Source organism: Egretta garzetta, unplaced genomic scaffold (assembly GCF_000687185.1).
Source record: "Egretta garzetta isolate BGI_Z169 unplaced genomic scaffold, ASM68718v1 scaffold471, whole genome shotgun sequence".
In the NCBI taxonomy this organism is placed as follows: domain Eukaryota; kingdom Metazoa; phylum Chordata; class Aves; order Pelecaniformes; family Ardeidae; genus Egretta; species Egretta garzetta.
Window position 1 is genome coordinate 791,206 of NW_009258629.1, and position 25,654 is coordinate 816,859.

General features: G+C 37.3%; 1 protein-coding gene across 1 annotated transcript in view; it reads left to right on the forward strand.

Moving 5' to 3' along the window:
- Positions 1-14: 14 nt before the first annotated feature.
- Positions 15-25,654, forward strand: part of MTREX (Mtr4 exosome RNA helicase) — a 44,055-nt gene continuing 18,415 nt past the window's right edge. The window contains exons 1-15 of the mRNA XM_009648257.2: positions 15-161; positions 551-682; positions 1,470-1,536; positions 3,658-3,720; positions 4,257-4,369; positions 5,215-5,389; positions 6,290-6,380; positions 6,719-6,843; positions 8,041-8,139; positions 8,916-9,018; positions 9,141-9,272; positions 10,424-10,503; positions 11,928-12,038; positions 13,132-13,233; positions 14,717-14,842. Of these exons, the coding sequence (XP_009646552.1) occupies positions 46-161; positions 551-682; positions 1,470-1,536; positions 3,658-3,720; positions 4,257-4,369; positions 5,215-5,389; positions 6,290-6,380; positions 6,719-6,843; positions 8,041-8,139; positions 8,916-9,018; positions 9,141-9,272; positions 10,424-10,503; positions 11,928-12,038; positions 13,132-13,233; positions 14,717-14,842 (1,635 nt within the window). The 5' untranslated portion in view covers positions 15-45. The remainder of the gene's footprint in view (positions 162-550; positions 683-1,469; positions 1,537-3,657; positions 3,721-4,256; positions 4,370-5,214; positions 5,390-6,289; positions 6,381-6,718; positions 6,844-8,040; positions 8,140-8,915; positions 9,019-9,140; positions 9,273-10,423; positions 10,504-11,927; positions 12,039-13,131; positions 13,234-14,716; positions 14,843-25,654) is intronic.

Sequence of the window (25,654 nt, forward strand, 5' to 3'; positions counted from 1 at the left end):
GGGGGAGGCTGTCCCGCGCGAGGCATTGTGGGACCAGCGGGGAAGATGGCGGACGCGTTCGGGGACGAGCTCTTCAGCGTGGTTGAGGAGGACTCCGCCGCCGCCGCCTCCGGCGCCAAGAAGAGCAAAGCGGGCGCCACCGAGGGCGCCAGGAGACCGGGGTGAGGGCGCGTTGCGTCCCGGGAAGCCGGGCTGGGGGTGCTCTGGCGGCTGAGGCTCGGGCCGCACTGCTGGGCCCGGCTTCTGCATGCTGCTTTGAGCTACTGAACCCCCTCGGGACCGGGAGGCAGTGCAGCCTAAAGGGACGCGCTTTCCGGGGATCCCTGGCCCCGCAGCTGTAGCCGGCCCAGGGACAGAGGGCAACTGGGGAGCCTGGGGACCTGGGGGCAAGCTCATGCGAGAAGTGGTTTGAAAACCCACGCGGTTTTCGTGGATGCAGTTCCTCGGGTTGTGTCCTGAATGCAGTGTGAACGCCGTTGCCTGTAGGACACCTGATTTCTTTATACATAAAAGACGCAAGCTTTAATTTTTTTCTTTATTTATGTTGCAGAAAACGATCGGAGGAGAAATCTTCAGTAGCTGCGACAGGGAAGGCCAAAAGGGAAGTTGAGGTCGGCAGTACTGAAGATGCCGTTTTGGGAAAGAAGCCAAAGTTGGAAGATCTTGTATCAGAAGATGCTAAGTAAGTGCCCAGCTTAATGTGTAAGGAAATCATGGCAAGGCATACTGATAAAGTATGTGCCAGTTTTGAATAGTCAATGTAAGTAGCTTTGCAGTGTTTGCATATAAAGATTAATTTTCATATGAAGTTTATAATTCCGTTATCTAAATAAGTGAGCATGTGCTGGTAGGACAGCTTCAGCCATCATGAGTGCTGAGTGTGTTCAAAGTAATTTTTGTGGACAGATAGGCAACTGCAGTATGAAGTGTTCATGTATTTGTGGTTACTGCCTATGGATCCGTGGTTCCTGATGAAAGCCATCATGTTGATTTCAGGCACGTAGCAAGAGATGAGCAGTGAGGCATATGGGAGGAGGCAGGCTCGCTGTGTACCATGCCACTGAAAGACAAAGTTGGCTTGGGAATACAGAAAGAATAATTTGACCAAGGAGACAGGGACAAGGCTTTTGAGGCATGTGAGATTATACCTGCAGCAAATATTGGGAATCTTAAGTACAGACATGCTTTTAAATTTGAGCATAAATCACAGGTATTTGAGGTGCAAGTTTTTAACATGTTACAAATCCCAAAGCAGTAGCTAAAGTAGATTTATATAGTAGTAAAATTTTAGCACTTAGAAATATTCTTAGTGCTGGTAGTAGTCTCTGTCAACTGTCTGTTTCAAGTCTGTGCATTCTTTTTTTAATGTTGCAGTTACAGTAAAGGTGAAGTTCAATGTTTTTGCATTTATGAAGAAAAAACAGGCTTTTAAAATATCTATTTGGCAATCCTAACTCATATGTTTTTAGTCTGGCAGACCTGATGCCTCAAGTAAAGGTGCAAGCTGTGGAAACTGTTGAAGGTTGTACACATGAGGTGAGTGCAGTGAAAATACGTATGAAAAGTATAGGCTTGTTTTGCAGAATTATATGTATTACTGCCTGCGTAATAATATTGTTTCTTGCATTTGTACTTATTATATCATAGAATTATTTAGGTTGGAAAAGATCTTTAAGATCATCAAGTCCAGCCATTAACCTAGCACTACCAAGTCCACCACTAAACCATGTCCCTAAGCACCACACCTACCCATCTTTTAAATACCTCCAGGGATGGCGACTCAACCACTCCCCTGGGCAGCCTGTTCCAATGCTTGACAGCCCTTTCAGTGAAGAAATTTTTCCTGATATCCAATCTAAACCTCCCCTGGCACAACTTGAGGCCATTTCCTCTCATCGTATTGCCTGTTACCTGGGAGAAGAGACCAACACCCACCTCACTACAGCCTCCTTTCAGGCAGTTGTAGAGAGCAACAAGGTCTCCCTTCAGCCTCCTTTTCTCCAGGCTAAACAACCCCGGTTCCCTCAACCACTCCTTGGAAGACTTGTGCTCCAGACCCCTCACCAGCTTTGTTGCCCTTCTCTGGACACACTCCAGTGCCTCAATGTCCTTCTTGTAGGGAGGGGCCCAAAACTGAACACAGCATTTGAGGTGCAGCATCACCAGTGCTGAGTACAGGGGAAAGATTGGTTCCCTACTCCTGCTGGCCACACTACTTCGGATGCTAGCCAGGATGCTACTGGCCTTCTTGGCCACCTGGGCACACTGCTGACTCATATTCAGCCCGTTCTTGACCAGCACCACTGGGTAGTAGCGTTGCATGGGGTTGTTGTGACCCAAGTGCAGGACCTGGCACTTAGCGTTGTTGAACCTCATCCAGTTGGCATTGGCCCATCGATCCAGCCTGCCCAGATCCTTCTGTAGGGCCTTTCAGCCCTTGAGTAGATACATTATTTCATATTATATTTAAGGTAGAACAGGCCCGTAAAGAGCTTGAGGTCTGTATCTAGCATTGAGCATGCACAAAATGAGAAATTAATAGGATCTCTTACCAAAAGCAGTTTGAATAGTACTTCCAATAAAATGATTGATTGTGAAAGACACTATAGTAATGTTGATAGGTTTCCATATTTGAAAGGTATCAAGCACATTCTGAGTACTGTTGTTGAGGAAGAAAAGGAAAACATTCTGGTTGTTCAAATAGGTGTGTGTTCATAATGTGATCTAAGCGTGCAGCAGTACGTTGAAATATTTTGCTATTCTGGTTGAAGAATGAAAGGCTTTTCTTGTAAGGCCAAAAGGGGAAAAAGACTTTTATTGTGTAAAAGCAAAATAATTAAAACTGTTGGTTTTGAAATTGTGTTCATGAACATAAATACAATTCAAAATATGAAAAATTGGAAGTATTAATGCTGAATTACTTTTTTAATCATTCTTCATCCAAAGATGATTTTCAGAAAGAGTTTCTGTGAGAATTAAATATGTAAATTTTGACTTCCTTGTACTTTTACGCTCTTTTTATTTTCTGTGCTGTCTTCTAGAATTAGCTCAAATTAATTAGGGTCACATTTGAGGACCCTGTGTGATTGGACCTTTGTAATGAAGGAACTATATATACAATTGATGATATGGGTTTTAAAACCCACGCATCCATACAGTCTGTTATCTTTAGATGTCTGGTAGAGGTTTGCAATCACTTAGTAACTGAAAAGAGCTTAAGTATTTGGGATGAATGAATGTTAGATATTGGCCAGGAACAGGAACTTTACCTGTATGAATACATTGTCCTTGCAAAGTGAGTGTTATCAATGTGAGCTGAGTAATTGCTTCTAACACCCATGGGCCAGAAGCCATGACTGTGTCTTGCCCTGAAGACCTAATGTTCCAAGGTAGGTGAAGCAGAAATATTTCCCACAAGTCAGTATGAAGTATCACAAGAAGTGAGAGAAAGAGCATTGTTGGGGCAGGAGGATAGAGGTATTGGTTGAAAAACTCTGAGAGGAAGGAGGGACGCCATGACACATGAACTCATAGAAACAGGATGATAGAAATTCAAATTAGTTTTCTTACACTTTACATCTGCCCCACTCTTGATAGCTTGTCATGTCACTGAAGTGGACACTGAGAATTCTGCAACTGTTTTTATGTATTATATAGGTTGCACTTCCAGCAGATGAAGACTTCACAGGTCTGAAGCCAAGAACTGGAAAAGCTGCAAAAGTATGTGTTAGATTTAGTTTATTTTTCTTTTTGCTTGTGCTTTAGACAGTAGGTGAGGGTAGAGGGAAAAATTATGTATTTTGTCAGTAAGGCTTGGAAAAGAGCATCTTGAAAAGATGGCACATTGTAAGTAAGATTGGTGTTACTGTATTTTAAATTTGATAAAATGATGTGGTTGAATGGGGTGGGTAGGCTGTTGTGATTTCAATTCTGTTCTGCAACATCAGGCAGTGGCTGCAATTGTACACTGTAGTTTCTCTTCCTATATTAGTGAATTAGAGAAAGTTTAGTCATTGGGGCAAGAGTTTAATTTGATATGACAAGAAGACATAAGCAAAAACCTTAGGTGTGATATTAGATAAAATTATTTAAATACAAGGTCAATGCAAATTACTGGATTAAGATCAGTTAAAGTTACAAATATCTACAGGATTTCATTTCTGCCTGTAATTTGCACACTAGATCAGTCACAAAATTAATTAGATGCAAGTAACTGTGTTAAAAATGTGTAATGTTTTTGCTTTCTTTCTTTTTAGGAATATCCATTTATTCTTGATGCCTTCCAGAGAGAAGCTATTCTTTGTGTCGATAATAACCAGTCTGTGTTAGTGTCGGCTCATACATCAGCTGGTAAAACTGTTTGTGCAGAGTAAGTAATTTTCTGACAGGCTCTATTAAGAGAATGGTGTGGCGTTTGTGGTGTCATTTTGTTGAACCATCAGTAGCTGTTGTGTCTCAGTTTCTTGATACAAAATTTGGACCATCGGTGTTAGAACTAAATTGACTGCTCTGGAATACAAAAATCACTTCTTTCGTCTTGCTTGGTGGGTAGTGAAAGGCTTAATTCGTGTTTAAGATTATCTTTTATTTTTAAACAATCTGGTTTTGTTGAGATGTTATTGTATAGATTGAAAGGAAAGTTTCTTCAATACATATTTATATGAACTTAGAAAAAAACCCCCTTCGTTTTCTAGCCCCTGGCTATAATTAATAAGGAGTTTCTTGTGTGGTTTTGCTTTGTAAGAAGCATGGGTTTGATTTAATTTGCAACTTGGGCAAGAAATGTTTAAAAGGTAGTGTAGGGTTTTTTCAGGGTTTGGTCTGACAGTGGAGTAGCTTTGCTGACCCGAGGTGAGAAGTGAGATGTACATGTAGATATGTTAGACCATGGGTTCAAATAATAATAGTTTGTCATGAGACACTGACAATTAGATTTTTAGATTAAACAGGATGTGCTCTGATGTCCATAAAAACCAGTTAACTCATTGTGAATTGTTTGTCACTCTACAAAGAGGCATACACAGTTGAGTGAAGATTTCATTGAACTTCATAATTTGAAAGATTGCACTGAATTTAATAATGTGAAATGCTTCATATCATTCTGCTGGTGTTCTGAATTGCATATTTTGTCTTATTTTTTTAAGCAGAAGATTAGAGGAAAGCAATATGCTCTGAACAACTGACAATTTTAGTATGTACAATGTTTGAATATAGGTATGCAATTGCCTTGGCTTTGCGGGAGAAACAGCGTGTGATATTTACGAGTCCAATTAAAGCTTTGAGTAATCAGAAGTACCGTGAGATGTATGAAGAATTTCAGGATGTTGGTTTGATGACTGGGGATGTCACTATTAATCCTACAGCTTCTTGTCTGGTAATGACAACCGAGGTGAGATCACTCATTAATTCCTCATCTGTCTGTGTTTTCTTCTACACTTTTTTGACTGAGAAGGTCTGATATTAAAAGATTAAAGTTATCATGATAAGCCCAATTAAGGTGGAAAATGTTACAAAGTTCATTATGCTTCCTTTTAATGTTTTAGCTTTTGCTTACTGAAAAGGTTAGGTAAAATGTCTGTAAGTTCATACTTTTGGATTATCAGTCAGGAACTTTCATTCTCACATGGAGAAAGGCAAGGTTCTAGGGAAACAAAATGGGGAGAGGAAAATCACTGAGTGATAGTTGAGTGTTTCAAACTAGATGCTAGTACTCCAGGAACGTACAGCTTTTCACCTTTGGTAACAAAGTACTGTTGGCACAGTTTTGTCCTATTTCTACTGTAGAAATCTGTCTAGCCATGAGTTAGAATTTTCTTCTTTCTTTACCTTAAAGGAGGAAAGACTCTTACAGAGAAAGCTCTGGTAGGAAAAGATTAGGGTGGAGAGACAGGATGACTTGATTACTGACAAAATATTTCCTCTTAATCACAGAGGTTATCTGTTAGGATGAGGGAAGTAGAAGGCTTGGCAGAAGTACATCTGTAGACCTGTAACAAATATGCTGCCACACAGAGGCTGGGAGAAAACAAATGTTTTTTTCTTTCATGTTTTTTTACTGTGCTTGCAGGGAAGCCAGTTAGTCTTGTATCATTTGTTAGATTGGAATCAACATGGAAAGCATCTCACAGCCAATCTTTAAACGCTTTTACGCTTTGTGCAAAATAAGCTTTCATATTGCCATGTAAAACCATGTGAACCAGAAATTCTGGCAGTTTCTTACTGACATCTCTGTAACATGTGACTGGTGTTATTTCATGTGATGAATTTCCATTTTTTTTTCCTTTTCTAGATTTTGAGAAGTATGCTTTACAGAGGTTCTGAAGTTATGCGAGAAGTCGCATGGGTTATTTTTGATGAAATCCACTATATGAGAGATTCAGGTATCCTATATGTACAATTTTTATTTTCAATAATTTTTTTCCCCAAACCAGATTTTTTTTGTCATTTGAAGAATTCAATTTTTATTCTCTCTCTTAAAGTCAGTTATATTTGTGCCTAAATCATTCAGAATTTGTTATCTACTGAATGTATATGAGATTTATTGTGTGTCGCAGTCTGCATTTTCTTTGCCAAGGCAAAAGCTACTGTGAGGGCATTTAGGTACAGGAGGGTTTTTTTAGTTGCTTTATTTTGTCCTTAAGCATGCTGGTTTTTGGCTTTAGAGCTGAAAAATAGGCTTTCATCACATAAATTTGCCATGTGACTTTTTCATTTTCAGAACGTGGTGTGGTTTGGGAAGAGACAATTATTTTGCTCCCTGACAATGTTCATTATGTGTTCCTTTCTGCAACTATTCCAAATGCCCGTCAGTTTGCTGAATGGATCTGCCACCTTCACAAACAGGTAATGTTTTTGATGTGCTATACCTCCATCCTTGTTGTCTTGTGGCATAATACTGTCTCTTTGGTTGATGAGAACTGAACCTTTGAGCGTCTTGTTACTGCTTATAAGTGATGGAATAGATCACTCCTGCACTTCTCTGGTTGTGCTACTAGCTTTTGCAGCTATACTGGCTGTTGATTCTACATAGCAACATTAAAGCTGTTTCTTTAAAGTTTATTTTCCACTCTTCAATATTTAGACACAAGCTTGACTTCAACAAACATTCTGAATTATGAAACATGGTGAACATACTGTGATTTTTAAAGGGTTGATAGACAAGAGGTTATTTGGAGAATTTGCTTGAAGTGCTCTTGATTTCCATGAGGAAATAACAAGTAAATCATAAATCCATAGGAAATACTATATATGCATGCAAACAAGGTGAGAAAAGAGGAATGTAAGAAATCTGTCCTGTCTTGTTACCATTAGGTTTATTTTATTGTTTTTTTAAGATAGGCTTTTGTGGCAAAGTATATGGGAATTAGAACTGGGGAAGTTAGTATCTACAAGATGTTGGTCCAATTTTAAAAACACCCCCAAGATTGATTCTTACGGTTTTTTGTGATGAAAGCAGTGTGATATAAAAGACTTCTATTTAAGCTTGGCACAAAACCTTGACTTCGTTTTACAGAACACTAGACTGGTTTTTCAAAAGCAGATTTATGTAATATTTAATGTTTTAAAGGAAGTGCTTTGGTGTTTGGTTTTTTTTATAAACAAGCTTTCTCTGTGCATTAAAACCTTAAATGTTTTTGAAAGTCTACTGTGTGCCTTTAAAGTGGTGTAAGAAATACTGCAGGCTTTTTTACAAAATAGAAGTCCACAGTTTTTCCTTTGGTTTAAAAAGGTGTTAGGATTTTGAGTCTTTGTAATAATACAGAAAGAAATATTACCTGTCCTTACTTTTTGTGTTCATGAGAAAGAATTCTTGTAGCCAACTTGGGTTCTTCCAAAGGATTTGTGAACTTTCCTTTTCTTAAGCAACATAATTAGTATAAAATCCATACTCAGGAAAGAAAATTTATTATCTTAGTTTCTGTGAGTCTTACTTTCTGGCTTTTAAGAAAGATGTATTTTCATAGTAATGTGTTGGATTTTCTATCAAGTGTTTTTACCATGCAATTAAATATTTATGTGTATGCTGTTCTTTCTTTATAGCCTTGCCATGTAATTTACACCGACTATCGACCCACTCCACTGCAGCATTATATATTCCCAGCAGGAGGAGATGGACTCCATCTGGTTGTTGATGAAAATGTAAGGAATATTCAGTTTGTTTGAAAGATCTGTTTCCTCGTGTATCAGTCACGAGCTTGATATCCTGCAAAAATTGGAATTGCTATACAAAGGATGTTTGTGTTAATATGAAGTACAAATGGGTAACAGTCATCTCTGATTTCCTGTTAATTTTTTGAATCTTACAGAAGAGGTTGTTTTTATTATCTGATGTCATATAGCCAGCTGAGTAATACTTTGCTGAGATGTCTTTACTGCCCTCATATTTGCCTTCTTTTCTGAAGTGTGTGCTGCTTTTTGTAAATCTGCAAAGTAGCTGATGTTTCTTGTACTGTTTCTCAAAAGAAAAGGTAGTAACATTTAAATTTTACTTCAGTTGAGGGGGCAAAGTATTTTTGTGTCTTTAGGTGATTTTGAAGTAACAGTTGTTTAAAATTCATCATTGGCTTGCATGGCTGTAGCTAGTGCTGTAAAAGTAGCACTGCGCTTGAAACAAGGTCTTCATTGGGTGGTGTAGTTTCATGTAGACCTTCCGAAAAGTTAGTTTTGGTATTGTGTCATTGAGCAAGTCCAGCATGGTTGATGATGTGGTGGGTAGAACAATAAGCAATAACTTCAGAGACACCAATGTAATTCTGAGCTGTGCCACTGACCTAGTAAACTCACTTGCTAGCTTTTGCATTGTTTTTGTCTTTCTGCCTGAAAATACGGGATAATGTTACTGGCTATGCAAAGCACTATTTTTAAGTGGGCTATGTAAGAAATAATTGCTTACAGAGGTTGTGTTTTACATTTAGGGAGATTTCAGAGAAGATAATTTCAATACAGCAATGCAGGTACTTAGAGATGCAGGAGACTTAGCAAAAGGGGACCAGAAGGGCAGGAAAGGAGGAACAAAAGGTGAGTTTGAATCCTATTCTGTAATACAATAAAGTTGTATGCAAGTTGTGCTTGTGTCTCAATTATTCCGTAAGATTCTTTTTTGCTAAAATTACATTTAAATTAATGTAATCTCTCTGCAGGTCCTTCAAATGTTTTTAAGATTGTGAAGATGATCATGGAAAGGAATTTCCAACCTGTGATTATTTTCAGCTTCAGTAAGAAAGACTGTGAAGCCTATGCACTTCAGATGACAAAGTTAGATTTCAATACAGGTACAGATAAATAAAATACAGTTTTATTCACCGTTGTAGTTTGATGTGAAATGTTACTGTAATTGGGTAGTTCTATTTCTTTTGGGACTTTTTGTGTAAAAACGAATGATAAATACGTATTGCTTTTTCATTTACTATGCCGGTATATCAGGGTATTTTTGGTAGGAAACTGTTGGTGTACAAAGAGTACTTAGTCATCACAATGTTGAATTAATCCTCTATTTTAAACTTCATTTCTTTCTCCAAAATCCTCTTCACTGTAGTAGTAGCACAAGAGTTACTAGGACATTCTGTCTGTAATGGGAGAAGAGTGATCATAACAAATGTATTTCCCAAAATTTTCATGTTTTGTCTATTAGAGAAATGAGTATTCTCTCAAAGTCAAAACAACTGTATAACAAACCACTAGCCTCTTCTTTCTCAATATACAATCCACATTTCTTTCCTTCCTCCCCCTTCTCCTTAAAGAAAAACCCAAAAGGTAAACAAAGAAGATTTTTTCGTTTTGGATTGAGACCAAGAGCAGAAAATAAGTTTTAAGGTCATTGCTCTTCGGAAATGTTAAGAGTTGTAACAAAAATAAGGAATTTCGTGTTTGTGAACTTGCTGCAATCTTTGCACGTTCTGGTTCAGTGTTGCAAAATAATGCAACCATCTCTGTCAGAAAATGTAAAGATAGGCCAAAGTGCAGAGATGCATTTTTATAATTTTTCTTCAGTCACACCAATATATATTATTGATATTTGTAGTACTTAAGTAGAAAGGGGTTTGACAGGGAAGAGGAAGAGCCTCTATATCCATGCAGGCAGGGACTAGTAGGTAGAAGAGAAACAGGGAGGTTTATGAAATAGACAGAAAGTACATAAAACTGAGAAATCCCAAGCTTGGAAATAGCTGAAGTTTGGATTATTCTGCCAGGTTTGTTCTGTTTTCTTTTTTCCTGAGCATCTACTTCTGGTTACAGTTTGGCTCCTTCAGGCTCACATTTAAGTCTTGGATCATCTGACCGATGTGGGTGGTTTTGTGTAGACTTAACAGTCTTCCGTGATATTTTTATTGTAAACTGTTGTAAATATTGGTGTGGTAGCTCTTTATTTACATATGTTATTAGCCTTCTAGATTTTGTAGTAACTTAAAAATTGCCTTCTTAGATGAAGAAAAAAAGATGGTTGAAGAAGTGTTCAATAATGCAATTGATTGTCTGTCAGATGAAGACAAAAAGCTTCCTCAGGTGAGTGGAGATTGAATAGGGTAGCGACTGCTCTCCTGTTCCCTGAAACTTTTGAGGCTGTGGGTCTTTTGTAGTGGGTACAGAAATCATAAACTGGGTATTCTTACTCATCTTCCTGGGTTTTAATATCTCTTGCATTGCTCCTTGACATTGTGAAATAGGACTCGGTGATTAGGATTCTTTCCAGTTGTGATTCCAGTAAATGACATATGCCAAAATGAACCATGGAGTTCCTGCCCTGTGTTTTCTTTTTTTCTAGTTATGTTTTTAAGTAAACTTCAGGGCCTATAAAGAGATACATCTGGCTTAAAACAGTCTGGAAATAGTTCCATTGAGAGTGCAGTATGCACTTTATCAGTTACTGACTTCTGAGCCTTTCAAAAAGTTGAATTGATGCATCTGCATTCTAATTTACTGTATAATGACTAAGCATAATGACTATCTTTACAGTGGAAAGATACAAGCTTCTAAATGGACAGAATATGACAGCATTCAGTACTTCTGTAACAAATACTAAAACCGTAATTTCTTTCCACCCCTCTCTTTATTTATTTGTGTCCATAATTTCTTAATATAGTGATCTTTATTGTCAGCATGGCAATTTCTCCTTGAAAAAAAGAGCCATTTAATTTTTGGCCATGCCTGCTTGCTTCAGATTCCATATACCTGTATTGTTTGTGAACTTGAGAAAAATGGAAATGGGAATCCAATATGTAAGATGTTATGTGCTGGTTTTTTGGTAAGCTTATAACAGTGGCATTATATACAAATAATCTAGTTTGGTCTCTGTGGACAATGGTATCTCGAAAGTGTGTTCTCAGAATTACGTTTGGGGTGGTAACCAAATGTTAACAGGTTGTTAATGAGGATCTTAAATTTCAAAGAAAAAACCAGACAAAGCTACGTTTATGTACATCTTTGTTTGAAGTACAATATTTTTAGAATTTAAGACATTAATTCTGTCATATACAGCCTGGATTTCCTTGTATGGCTCTCATAGGTGCTGACTTCACCGTTTTGCAGCACATACCAACACGTGAAATCACTGCAACTAAAATGTAAACAAAATATTTCATGCATACCAGGATCGCTATTTTCAGAAACGAGTTTAAATGAGGCAATTTTTTTTTTTATAGAAGCAAATTTAACTGCTAACTGCATGTGTAAATTAGGGCATAGCTTCGTAGTAGGCCCAACCCAGTTTAAGACTAGTCTACTGAAAATATTGGCCTCTGGCTTTACCCTTCATATCATTCCTAGTTCTAACTGGAAAATAATATTGAAGGGGTATTTATTGTATTTAAAATCAGGAAATAGTGAATTACATGAACACTAAGGGCAGTGTTGAGATTTCCCATACAGGTTTTATTTTTTAGTAACAAGTATTAATATTTGTTTACTGGTATTTATATGTTGTTTCCCAGGTTGAGCACGTACTTCCTCTTCTGAAGCGAGGAATTGGTATCCATCATGGCGGTCTGCTTCCTATCTTAAAAGAAACCATAGAAATTCTTTTCTCTGAGGGCCTAATAAAGGTATATATTTCATGTCCCTATTTAGGTTTCTCTCTGTTGTGAATACACAGTCAGTAATCCTGAAAAACCGAGAAGTATGTCTTAGCTCAGGATGTATGCTAGTATTGTAGTGGAGACCTGCTCCTTGACTGAAAAAGGTGAAAGACTCATTGCACATGCCAGACTGAAAAATGCTTTTGGTTTTGAATGTGATTCTTTGCAGGAAGCATAAGGCTTAGTACTTACCAAAACATTTTTTTAACATTGTGTGGACCAGTAAGTAGGCAATTTTAAATAGAGCTACACACTATGAAGAGGAAGGCTCCATTCTGTGGTTCTACATAGTGGGTTCTACAAAGGCACAGTGGACCTCTGGAAGCCTGTAGCTGTTCCAGTAGCACAGGTTAATTGGTGTAATTGGCTGCAGCTCCTTCCCCTGAGAAATGCAAATATTTGCATAAATGCCTCCATCTTTATCAGAAAAAATAATTCCTTAAGCTGTTGGAGTTTTTTTCTCTCTATAAGGAAAAGTTTGTAGTCTTTAATACTTTGCCTTAGATGTGTTATGTTAGCGCACAATTACAGCTCTAGTTTTAAGTGTTCCAGATTTTATTCTAAAGTATTTAAACTTAAAATGTCTATGTTTTAACATTTTCTTCAACTGTTTTATGGTACATATTGCTCCTATAAATGACTGTAGACATCTACCAAGTTGTTTGTTCGTTGTCCTAAGGGACATACATTCAGAAAAAACTTAACCTTAGATGAAAGTTCTGAGGGTTTTTTGGGTAGCTAACCGCTATTTTCTTCTTCCAAACTTTGAATGTGGAAGTTCACTGTTATTTTTCATTAATATAATTTGCAACCCCTTGTGTTTCGTTTTGGAGTCTTTCACATGGTCCCATCTAACTACTTTTCATGTTTTCTCAGGGGAAGTAAGCCAAGGGAAGAATGTTTTTGGTCCAGTTTTTAAATATTGAATGTACCTATGTTCTATGTTCACTATACATAAGTAGTAAAATCAGGAGAGGTTTTGTGTAGCAATCTCTGACTATTTGCCCATTTGCTTAAGAGCCTTTGTTTTTGCTTGCTTAACTTTAGTCTGTTTATTTAGGCCTTATTTGCAACAGAGACTTTCGCTATGGGAATTAATATGCCAGCCAGGACTGTGCTATTTACGAGTGCCAGCAAATTTGATGGAAAAGATTTCAGATGGGTAAGTGAAAAACAGGTTCTGTAGGATAACTGGATTGTGTTGTTTAAACCTCATTAAGATTAAATTTACTCTTGACATATCCACTTCAGAGTAGTAGAAAATACTTTTCCTTTCAAAAAACTTTCTTTTTTCACTAGTCCATTTGTAGTTAGTGTACAAATTCGTGAAGACAAGATTCCTCAGATTATGCATGAGAGTATTTTTTTAATAGATAGAGCAAAAGGGCATCAAACACAGGTTAGTGGTGGACATTGGATTAGACTAAGATTTCTGCACAATTTGTGCAAAACTGTGAGACTCAAGTATTTTCTTCTGTGTCAGAGGAATGTGGAGCATAAGTGGGCTCAGTATCATACCATAAGAATCACTAGGTTTTGACAGACCCAAGAAAAAAGATCATTTACCTCAGGTGAGTATTGATGGTTCTGTTACAGAGGAGTATTTTCAGTAGCCCACAGAAAGACAGAAGTGTGCGGAGAGAGAGACAGGTTCTTAAACAGCTGGAAAACAAGTAATTTAAATTTTGTAGATATTAAAACCAGATGTGATTCATCTGTAGATAATAAGGCTGTTCAAGTCATTACAGAAAACCTTATAAATAAGTGTCATGGTTCATCTTTCAGAGATAGGAAAATTGTGGTAAACAGGACAAGTGACTTGACATGTGCGTTATGAAGTGAACATCTCTTCAGTCTTAGTTTGGGCTGTTCAGTTTCACGATTCATTCAGTCTGATTGGATGTACTTAAGACATATGTGAGAATTGGCTACCTTTAAGGTATCAGATATGTGGAACTCCTGCTTTTAAAATTATTTAGCACAGTTTCCTTAAGTAGTTTTTGAGATCTGACTTAAACTGAAAGTCAGGAAGTTGTTGGGAATGCAAGTTCCACGGATGACAAAAAATCCCTCTTTCACAACCTATTGAGATATAGGGAACTATAGTTATAGCTGTCTCTTGTCCATGTCCCAGTTCTTTATAACCTCTTCAATTTCACCATTAGTAGGCATAGAAATACTGCTCTTGCTAGGTATCAGTATTTTAGTGTTACATTTGAATCATTTGAATAAAATGATACGTTGTTCGAAGAGGGTGAAGGTGCATTATCAATATGTTGAAGGTGTGTTATATTTTAATAATCTCCATCATGCCCAGCAACTTTCCATCACATAATACATTACTGAAATGGTTTTTTGTGCTTATTAATATGATGCACCATGTTGTGGAAATCACTGTAGTTATGGGACCATTAGTTAACTTATGCTGCTGACATACATTATTCATAATCATGGATTTATATTTTAGTAGCTTAATGATCAATTATGAGTAATGAATTTAATCTGTGAAAAATTCATGTCAGATAACTTTGCTCATTTTTATACATCATGGTCATTTACTGTGTAATTGTAAATAGCACTTTATATGTTCTTGCCTTTTTTCTAATATTCGTTATTTTTTTTTCCTTTTTCTCATTTTATCCTAGATATCCTCAGGTGAATACATTCAAATGTCAGGTCGTGCAGGACGCCGAGGTATGGATGACAGAGGAATAGTAATTCTTATGGTGGATGAAAAAATGAGTCCAACAATTGGCAAGCAGCTTTTGAAGGTATGAGAGAAGTTAACTTTTTTTTTTTAATCCTCCCAATGAGGTTATTCTCATCTGAATAGCATAATGTATAAAATTACACGGCTAGAACAAAAAGTATGTAGATTATGCACGTAGGAGATGACACTCCTAAAAGGAGTATGGGCTTTCACTGAATTATTGTTAAAGCAGGAGTTTCTATTGTGAAATAGAAAGCTAGTATCGTCGTCTGTATGAAAGGGTTCTCAGGCAGGAGAGAGATACCCTGTTTTCTAGTGATATAACTACTACTGCAGTATTCTGTTCATTTCTTACTGACCACAGTCAATTCAAGGATGTTGCTGAACAGGAAAAGGTTTGCTGAGCTTTCACAAGAATTATTAAAGGCTAGGTTCTGTGGTGAAATGAAACTTTGTTAATGGACTTTTCAGTGTAATGGACAAACTGGACAAAGTCATGCGAAAAATGAGGTACCTATGATAAAGAAGAAGAGTGAGATGGCTGTCAGTGAGCTAAAATTAACTATGGAGAAATTGATAGTACTTGTAGGAAACTTTGAGGTTTGGAAATCAAAAGGTGGAAAAAACCACTCTTGTGGTTGAGATGGGCATTAGATTGTAGGGCTTCCCCAAAGTGTAATGGAAGTTATTCCATAATACCGTCTTGCTTTATAATTTGAGTATGAAACTTTGCACTCATTACACTTGTATTTAAATTCTATGGCAAAAATCACCATAATGAAGCATAGTATTCTGTTGTGTATGTTGCCTATCTTAGGCTCCTTACGTTAATCGTGCACACATGTTAAAACTGAAAACTTGGGGTGTTACTCTGCATGCTATTCAGGAGCTTGTACCCTTGGTACAAATAGCATGTCATTTGTGTTAAAACGGCAATTCCAGTATTGTTGGAGTTTGTATAAATTCTGGGAATCATCTTAAGTCAGCATCAGGGTATGTTAATAAAAAGCACGTATTTGTTGCCAAAAAAATCAGATGCCAATGTCTTTTTTTGTTCAGACAAATGAAAAACAAGGGAGAAAATATGTACATGGCTGCTGTTAGTTATGCAGATGTGGATTCTTTTTTGTGTATCTTGTTCTGTCAGTGCAACGTGTTAATTCATAATAAATGTGTACATTAGATCACTGTTACACACAGGTAGCGTTTACCTTCTTAAAGTCAGAGTTTGCACAAATGCTACATTATTGATAACTAACCTGCAGTTAGTAAAATAAGTTTCAAAAATACTGGAACTAATTAAAGTATGGTAGCATTAGGTTTTGAATTTATTTCTTAGCCTTGATACAATTTGTGTTTTCTCATTTCTTCAATATTCACATTCTGTATTCGTCATTAAGTGTGTCTGAATTAGGTTTCACTTACTGACTGACAGTAGTACTTACCAACTGTAGTAAGATTGCGATCATGTCTTGCACTGGTTTTTTGCTGCTACATTGAGGATGGTGGCTTTGCTCCAGGGTAAGCTAAAGATTTATAGGGAAAACTTCCCAAGAAATAAATTGGCCACATTGAGAATTATAGGACATTCACATAAGACATTTTTAATCGCAGCTCTTCAACCCTAATGTATGTCTGATCCAAACCATTTCCTGAAAACTAGAGCAAAATGTCTAGGAATAATATTATCAGCTGCCTAACACTGCCATCAGTGAAGTGAGAGCTTGGAGTATATTTCTGTGCCAGTAGTATTGCTGCAGCTGTGCTGTTTGGCTGTGGCACTGCTCATTGCGACATTCTGTACAGTACTTCAAACTTAAATTCAAAGTTCAAATCTTAGACAGAGTTCTTAAGAGGGATATTTGTAAATACATCTTAAATTCAGTAACGTACATTTGTCTTTTGCAGTGTAACTAGGTTTTTTTGTTTATCCTTAGCATTTATGTGACCACTGAATATTTAGTAAACTGGTGACTTGCGCAAATCTACAAAACTAAATGCCTGCAATACTGTTGGATAGCTTTCTGAAGACAGTAAATTGTAGTTTTACATTTGCATAATACTAAGAAATACTTCATGGTATTTTTCTTTTTTGTTTCCGTAATTAAAATCTTTAGCTACATTTTGGTTTAGGTAGGAAGTGAAAAGCTGCTCCTTGACACTAGATGGCCTTTGAAACCAGAGCAGCATCTCTCTAGTTGGGATTTGGCCATGTCACAAGCATGTATTCCTACAGAGACAGCTGAGTTACTGAGTGGTGGTAATCTGTTAAGTCTCTAAAAGCCAAAATCTTCCATTGATTATGGAAATGAGTGATTGTATAATGAAAGAAAGCATGTTAACGTAAGTAGGTTTTTGAGCATTGAATTTGAGTGTCTCAGTTCTTTGTGTCTACTTATTCCTTCAGAGGAGGTGGACTGAAAAATCGCCAGAAAACATTAATCTAGCCAGATAAAATACACAGTATTATGCTTTCCTTGTCATTTGTGTATGGAACATAAAGTGCCCCAATGCCAAGCTGTAGGAGATATTCCACTAGCTACATCTGGCTCCTTGGCAGGGCCTTCATTTACAGAGTTGGCAGTACTGTGCTTATTTGGCCTGTATGCTGCTATTAGAAATCCATCTGGTCTTTTTGTATTTTATTTTGACTCTTAGGTAGTTTTATTGTACTAGGCAAATGAACAGGATAGCAATTCAGACAGTTTAATACTCTTCAACTTCCTGCATGTTTGCACAGCTCTTTCATGTGACCACTGTGCAGTTATTGGAAAGTTTCTTAATTTTGAAAGGGTAAATCATTGTTCCCTCATAATTGAAGTAGCATCATTAGATATTTTGTGTTTTAATCACCTGCCGTGTGTCACATACGGCTGTTCCTTTCAGACTCCCAAGTACAAAGAAAATACTTTTTAGTGTCAAAAGCAGTATTTACATAAAAATAAATAAATTTATGCTGATTGGGGATAAATGTAAGATTGGAAATGGTGAGAAGGTGATGAGAAGCTTCAATTGCTATAAGATGAAGTTTCCGGAACAAGAGCTGGAAGTTAACACTTTTGCATAAGCATAGCTACCTGTCTGCAGAAGGAATTAATAATAAGCCTTGGGCACCAGTGTAATTTTGTGTGGATTCTAATGCAGAAGGTGTGTAACAAGCAAATAAAACTCTTGCCTGAGTCGTGAGAAACGCCATGGTTATGTAATACTGTAAAGAACTGTGATAAATGAGAATTCAGGAAAAGCAACAGTTAATGTGTAGGAAAGAAATACTGTTTTATGCAGAAGTAGTTAGCTTAATTTTTGTCTGTGAAGTTGTTTGTTCCTTCTTTTGGCTTGTCTGGTATGACTGATAGGCCATGGGTCTGCTCCTGTATTGGTCTTTCTGCAATTTAAAATCAATGCGGGTGTGTATGCTCTTGAGTTGGGTTGAAAAATAGTAAAACTTAAAAAATTACCCAATGTAAAAGTATAGATTCTGTTGTTTGAGCGGCTGGGGTTTTGGGTGCTTTGTTGTTTTTTTACTGTTAGGTAAATTTAGGACAGTCCAAAACTATTGTTAATCTTTGTTAATCTTTAAAATACCCACATATATTAACGTCGTACTCTTGAAATTATTACTGTGGCTTTGTTCAAATTGCCTCCTTTGACTAATATATAGAAAACCCTTCCAGTGAATGGGAATTTTTTTCAGGTGGTAATATTTATTCTGTTACATTGAGTTCTCATTTTGCTTTTACAAACTACTGAATTTTTGCTGTATGATCAGGCAGGAAGCACAGGATTAGCATCAACAGAGGTTTTTTTTGCAAACGAAATGCTTAGCACTGTCTGAAGTAAAGAAGCGGAGTTGTTAGCTGTGCATGGCTGCCACAGAAGGCAAGAACAGGGAGTTGCTGACAATTATCAGGAAGCTCAAGGCACAATCAGATGCAGGCTAGAGCATAGCAGTTGTTTAGCACAGTGTTTGGCAAAACTGCAGCATGAGCTTCTTTGGCAAGAGGATATCCTGATACAATGTCTGTGAATAATGGTTTCTTGTGCTAAATGTGGTGGTATTGAAATTCACTTTTACGCTAAAGACTCCGCAGAATCTTTAGTATTGCTGGTTGTCCACCCCTGTTAAAACTGAATCGTGTGCAGATTTTCCAACCACTTTTTCCAAAATACTTTAAAAATATTTCTAGAGAAGCAAACTGGTATTTCAGTTAATTTCCCACAATTTGCAAGTGAGTAGTAGCAGCTTTCCATTTAATCTTGTTGTTTGGGACTATGCATAAGACAGCAGGTGAAGCCTTCTAGTGGGATTCTCTTCCATCAGCATTCATCCCCTCTGCAAATATGAGCTTAACATGCCAGCTTAATTATACTATTGTACTTTGGTTTGACTTAAAGCTAACTCATATGGAAAAAAAAATAAATGCCTCAGGATCTGAAAAATTTACCAAAGGCCAGTCTGAGAGAGAAACAGACCTCAGCTGGAGGTTGGCACTAACGCTTGTTGGAAAAGCCATTGCAAAATCTGAAGAAATACATTGTCACTAGTGTTTTGAGGGCAGTATAATGTTCTTTCTAATCTAAAGTTGCGACGTAGGTGAGAATCTTGATGAAACAAACACTTGGATACTTTATCAAAATTTAGATGAAAATTTTTATGTGACATTTTTATTTTTATTGTAAACTGCCAAACTTTTCTTGTTCTTATGAAGCTTGCACTGGAGAAATTTTCCAGGCTTCAATTTGGGAAGGTACTTAGCTTCTAACCTTAATTTAAAATATGCTTAAAGTCAACAAGATTTTAGTGTGAAATCGTGGAGAGAATTAAGCTGTTTTAAGGGTAACAGATATTCAAATACCATCATGAACAGGGTTACAGTTTTGTAGATAATCATGCAAGCCAGCGGATACAAGAGAACAGCGAATAGTTCTTCCTGATGTTTGTGACCAAAATGTGGGAAGGGGGGGTGCATCAGAGGGTGTGTAAAATGATTAGTCACTCTTGAACTTCACCTCAGGCTTTTACAGAGCCAGTAGGACTAAGCTGACTGATATTATGTATTAACTGTGGTTGCTGCTTGTTAATACCACAAGTTATTTGAAGTTCTATTAGGTCAGTCTGTGGAAAGCAGTTTAACCCCAGCTGACAGATTTTGGGACATTTTATTCTACTTTGCTGAACTCATCACTACAAATGTAAATGCATTTTGACTGATTAAGTGAGGCTTTTTTCTCTGCCTTCTTACTCTTAAAACAAAAACAGTGTGAGGTGAACAGAAGTAGTTCCTTTTTAAAATCAATTTTTCTGTTAACTCTTTGCAGAAGTATATAGTCTTTGCTAGGGCACACATTTCATTTAAGTTAAAACATACTGCATATTTACTGAAATTGTAAATTGTCACATCACTGACCCAATACCTGTAGTAGCAAGTCTGAAACCCATGAGCGTTCAGGATCTCAGCTAGCTTCTGTGTGCAGGTACAGGTACCATTTGGGTTTTTCCATTTCAGCTTTCTTTGAGTTCATCCAACTTATAAGGAGCAAAATTATTCTCTCAAATGTATTACAAAAATGCAGTTGTAGTGTTAGCAGGCCAGTTCAGGTCCAAAAGAATCATTGCACAGTATGGTGCTGTTGAACACATGTTAAATTACCTTTCCTTCCACCATCCATTTTTGTTCCACGCAGAACAATTCATGTAGCAATGCTATGATCCTGGTTTAGGGAGGGCAAATTTTTTAATTTTCAAGTTAATTTAAAGTATGATATTTGTGTTGTATAAAATATTTGTAGTTTTAAATACTTGCTCAAGAGTTTAAATGTTGCTTCGTTAAATTGGGATGCCTCAGTACAAGCGTGTAGGGGTTTTTGTATATTTTCTGTGTTTAGTTCAGAAAGAAGACAAAAGACTTAGGGGAAGAACAAAACTTGGAGTTCCCAGCCTGAAGTAAAACTAAAAAGGATAGTTATGATGGTAGGAGCTGCTGCATTAGAGAGGGTAAGTGACTGAAAAGTCCAGTTATGCAGAACTACAGAGGGTGGTAGTTGCATGCGAGGGAAATCGAGATACATTTTTTGCCTTTTAAGTCTCTTATTATGACCAGAACATTTGTTGAACCCAAGCCTGAGGTACTTTCATCAGCAAAGCCCGCTAAAGCGGTCTTTTGCCACCCACAGTGGCTTCTGTTTGTGTTGGTGCAACTGTTTTTGGGGCAAAGCAGTGAGCCAGATTGGTAATAAATTCGTGCTTAAAATAGCTGCTTACCATTGTCTGTTAAAAATAACGCTGCAGAAGGGATTTTTATGAGTTTTGCAGTCATGCCAATGTAGCTCAGGATAATCCTGTTTTCGGTATAACTACACAGTCTTTTTGGATGTTTCGGAGAAAGATCTGATTATTCATGTGGTGACTATATCACTGATGTGTGGAAAAATGTGTGCTGTTAATTAATATTTCACTAAAGGTATTTCTGTGTCTTACAGATGTATTGAGCAGTCACTTGAATTTTTATTTAATGAGTTTTTTCATAGAAGTTTTTAATGGTGACTGTCACAGACAGCTAAGGGTTCTTATTTCCCCCTTATGAAGAGAAAAGTGACAGACCTTTTAAATATCAATAATATTTCCTGTTCTTTGCTCTTTTTGTAAAGCGGTTCTTTGTTTCCGTTTTGAAAACTCATTCATTCAGCTTATTTCTGGAAACACTGATAAGCAAATGAAACTGTCAGTGGACCAAATGGCATAAAATATGTCCTGTAGTGTATCTGATTTGTGTCATGATGAAAGATACTTTATTGTTGCTTTGCAAGTTGCCTCTTTCATCTTTGTTAGCTTGTAATGTGCCTGTGAGTTAGTTTCAGACAGGCTTTGCCATCTTTATGTTCCCTGTGAAAGCTTTGTACATGTTTTTCATGAGAGGCTGGAGAACAAGAAAGTTATGTGCAAAATTTGTTCCTTTCCCTGCATGGGAATGGTTTTGAAAATGTAAATATTTTTCTCCCACTATTAAGAGAGAACAGAAAAAGTAACCCTTACCAAATGTATGTCTTGCTCAACGCTACGTGCCATAATGCAGGAATGACAGCTCTCACACATCTCTGGTTAGACAAAGCTTCCAAGTCTTAAGAGTAATAAAAAAAAATGTGGAAAAAACCCTGTGAATATCAATTCCAGACATTAATCTTCCTCCTCCCCTTTAGTCTTTATATCTTTCTAGTTTATGTGGGCAAGAAATGGTAGGACAAGTAAATGCTGAATGCCCTGTTGGATGATTTGATTCTCTTAAGAGACTCTGTTCTGAAATTGGTGGCAGTTAAACAGGGCACAGTATATAGCGACTATAATTCTCAGGAAGTTCTTGACTAAATTATTTCTGCGGTGAATTGTTCATGGTCCTGTTTGTGATTTTTAACATTATCAGCTTAAACCAATCATTCTTTTGCAACCCAAATGTTGGAAAGCTTGAAAGGGCACTACTGGTAATTCGGCTTAAAATTTCTCAAGAAGTGAAGTGGTTGCAAGTACACAAAGTAGGTCATTAATTTCCGAGAACTTAAGTTGATATATCCAGGCTGTTCTCATGTCTCCAGGCGGTTCTCATACAGAGGGATAAAAAAGCTTGCAAAATAATTCTGGTTTGGTTGTTTTTTTTTTTAAATACTCAGAAATAAATCTATTGCTACTTCTGTTGAAGTTTTGGGGTGGGGGCACTGCCATCTTTGAAGGGGTTAGGATGAGGATTACTTGCAGGAAGGAGGCCAGAGAACTGGGATGGTAGTTCTCCAAAAGCAATAAAGTCATGGGCATAGTGTGTGTTTGAAAGTGACTTCTTGATGCCGGCTCAAGGCAGTCTTTCTCATCAACTTCTGTTGCAGCTCTGATCAGTTAGGCTTTTGCCTGATCTTCTGCATGAGTTGTTGGTGGTTCTTCCTTTCTCTAATATGGAGCTTTTTCTCTGGAGACAAGGGAGAGGCTTCCTCAGAGACTGGGAGAATTTGGGGCAGCTGATTGCGTACCCTAGCTTGTCAAAGAGAAGGTTGATGAATTGTGATAAGAGGATCTATGGTAGAGGCTGAGCTAAACGTCATGCACATAATTCACCATATTTTTAAGAAAGTAAGAAAGAAAAGTAACTGGTCTGGGAGCTGGTGGCACAGGGCTTGAACAGAGAAAGGGATTGCAAGAGGAGCAAACCATCATGGAGAAAATGTAAGTTAAACTGATTTTTCTCATAATTTCTTAGCAGCAAGCAAAACCCAGGGCAGTTGGATACATTATACTGTGTAGGCTCTTTGAGAGCAAGGCAGGAAAGGACCCTTTTTGTTTTCCTGTCAGTAACATATCCCATCTTCCTTCCCTTCCTGTTCTTCCCTTCCCCCCCACCGTATGTGTCTGACAGGTGTCTTTACATAACCACTAATTGCCTCTTCAATAATCATGCCAATCTTGATAATTTGCCAGAAAAGGCCAATTGTCTACTTATGGTTTGTGTGTACTTAGCATAGAAGAACGACTGTATTTTGCTATAATGTTTCCTAACACGGCTGCAAAATCCGTATGTTGCTAGTAGGTAAATGAAGCAAGAGCATCCGGGTAATTGCTGCCTGTTAGGTGCAAGTCTCTTCGTAGCCTGGGGTAGTCAGTAGAGACTGATGCGTGCTGCAGAATTCACTGGCTATGCTGAAGGTGTAATACAGTAAAGCTACTGTAGTTATATTTAATTTGGAGAAGTAACAGTTCCAGTTTTCAGAAAAAACAAGCTGCTCAGAACTTCTGATTTTGAATGCCTAGAGAACAACACTGAGAAAATGGGAATTTCTGAAACTTGGAGAGAAGTGTATTTAGGAGATGAAGGAATAGGAACAATTCACAACTTTTGCCAAAGCAGGATTTGTATTTTAACTGCTTTGTCTTAATAGAATTACAATTTTCAAATTGTAAAATGCTGATCATGTGTTTAAAATAAAAATTGCCACATCAGCAACTGGTTCAAATGCTGCCTTTCAAATAACGCTGCTTTACATAATCTTTGAAATTTCTGGGGGTTTTAGTCTGTTTTTAAATCACTCCTTCACAGTTGAACTGTGCTGATTTTGAAAAAGCCTTTAAAGTGAATCTGCAGGAATTGTTTGGTCTTTGCTGGCATGTTCTGTGGGTATATTCTAGTTGTATAAAGTTCATTGTTTTCTCACCTTATGGTAGCATTTAAGTGAGAGTGTGACACGATTTTATTCTTTCAAATAGTTGATAATCTTGCAAGCACACAGCTAAGTTATGCCTTAAAGCTATATAACATTGCCAGGAATGGAAAGAGGGGTTCATGGTATGATTGGAGCGGTCACAGCAGCATTTTGCCAGATCTCCGCTGGTCTGCAGAGATGCCAGTGGCTGTAGCCAGCTGGTGGGTGTATTCCAGCTGCTTTAGTTGGTGCCTGGCTGTAGCAGTGGACGTTGCTGTAGGAAAGAATCTGACCCACCGTTATCTGACACTGGCATAATTGCTGTGCCGTTCTTTAGTAAATGCCATTCTTTAAATGGCATTCTCTGTTGCAGAGAAGCGAGATTTTTAGGGAATGGTAGTTTTTCTTTCCTAGAATAACTGATATATTTAGAAAAATAGACAGGAGCTTTTACCCTTTTATGAAGTCGAAGGAAAAAGCTGTGTTAAACGTTGGCTAGCATCAGCAACGGAAGTTCTCTCATCTTTGGTGTATCAGGTCGGAGACATCTGTAGAAACTTGAGCTTTCCTCTGCACACTGTAGCTCAGCTGTTGATGTACTTATTGACACATTTCTGTTAGTAGAAACCCATTTGCGGTAGTTTCAGAACTGGTGGTGTTATTTTAAATGCACGTTTCATGATCTATTTTAAGAGGTATTTCTGTTCCATGGTGCATCACTTGAGGTGAAAACCTATGTGTGTATTTATGATCTATTCACAGATGTAAGGTAGAATGACTGAGCGAGTCTCTAGCCATGGAAAGCAAAACATTAGGCTATATGATTTATCTTAATCTTGTTTTACATGTATTCATGTTGGTACTTTCTGAGTATAAACATATGCTGAAGGCTTCTCTGTAACAGCTGGGCTTTTCTGTGAGATGAAATAGTCATACAGTGAGTAGGATTCTGGTGTTTGTTAGGTAATCTCATACGACTTTATATCTCCCATAAAGCAAATGGGATTACAATATTCTTAAATCTCCTACATGTGAAGGAGTCTTAGATTCAAGCTGTCTCTTATTAAATCTGACATAGGTGCATCAATGGATGTAGTAGCAGAATTCCTGGCTGTACATCTAAAATGGAAAGAAAAATGTGTCTATTGTGGTAATGTCGTTTAAAATCCATTAGACTTAGCTTGATCTAGGAGAGCGCTTGATCTGAATTTCAGCATTTGCATATACAAGTTAATCATCAGGATTTTTTTTTTAATAGCCTATGCTTTTTTATTATGTATGATGAAGGAATATCACTGCTAGATGCCTTACTGTGTAGCAAAAAGCAAAGAAATGAGTTGCAAGAAGGTACAGTATAATTGGGTTTAGGTAAAGCAAATCTTGTGTTTTAAAGAAAGTGCAGAGGAGTGTGTTTCGCAGTGTCAGCCCACTCTGAGCTTCTAAAATGTCTCATAGAATATGTTGAACTTTCAGCAATCATACAATTGTATGAAAAATATGTCTTGAAACATCCTAATTTTCTTGTTGTTTTAGCTGTTACTAATTTAATTAAAATGTTTAATCATAACTGAATTAACAAGTGTCATTTCAACAAGGCCTATGAATTAAGTATATCTTTTATCTCATGTATAGGTCACTCTTTAATGAGCAGTAAATACTAAACCACTAAAAACTGTTGCACTTCATCTTCTTACAC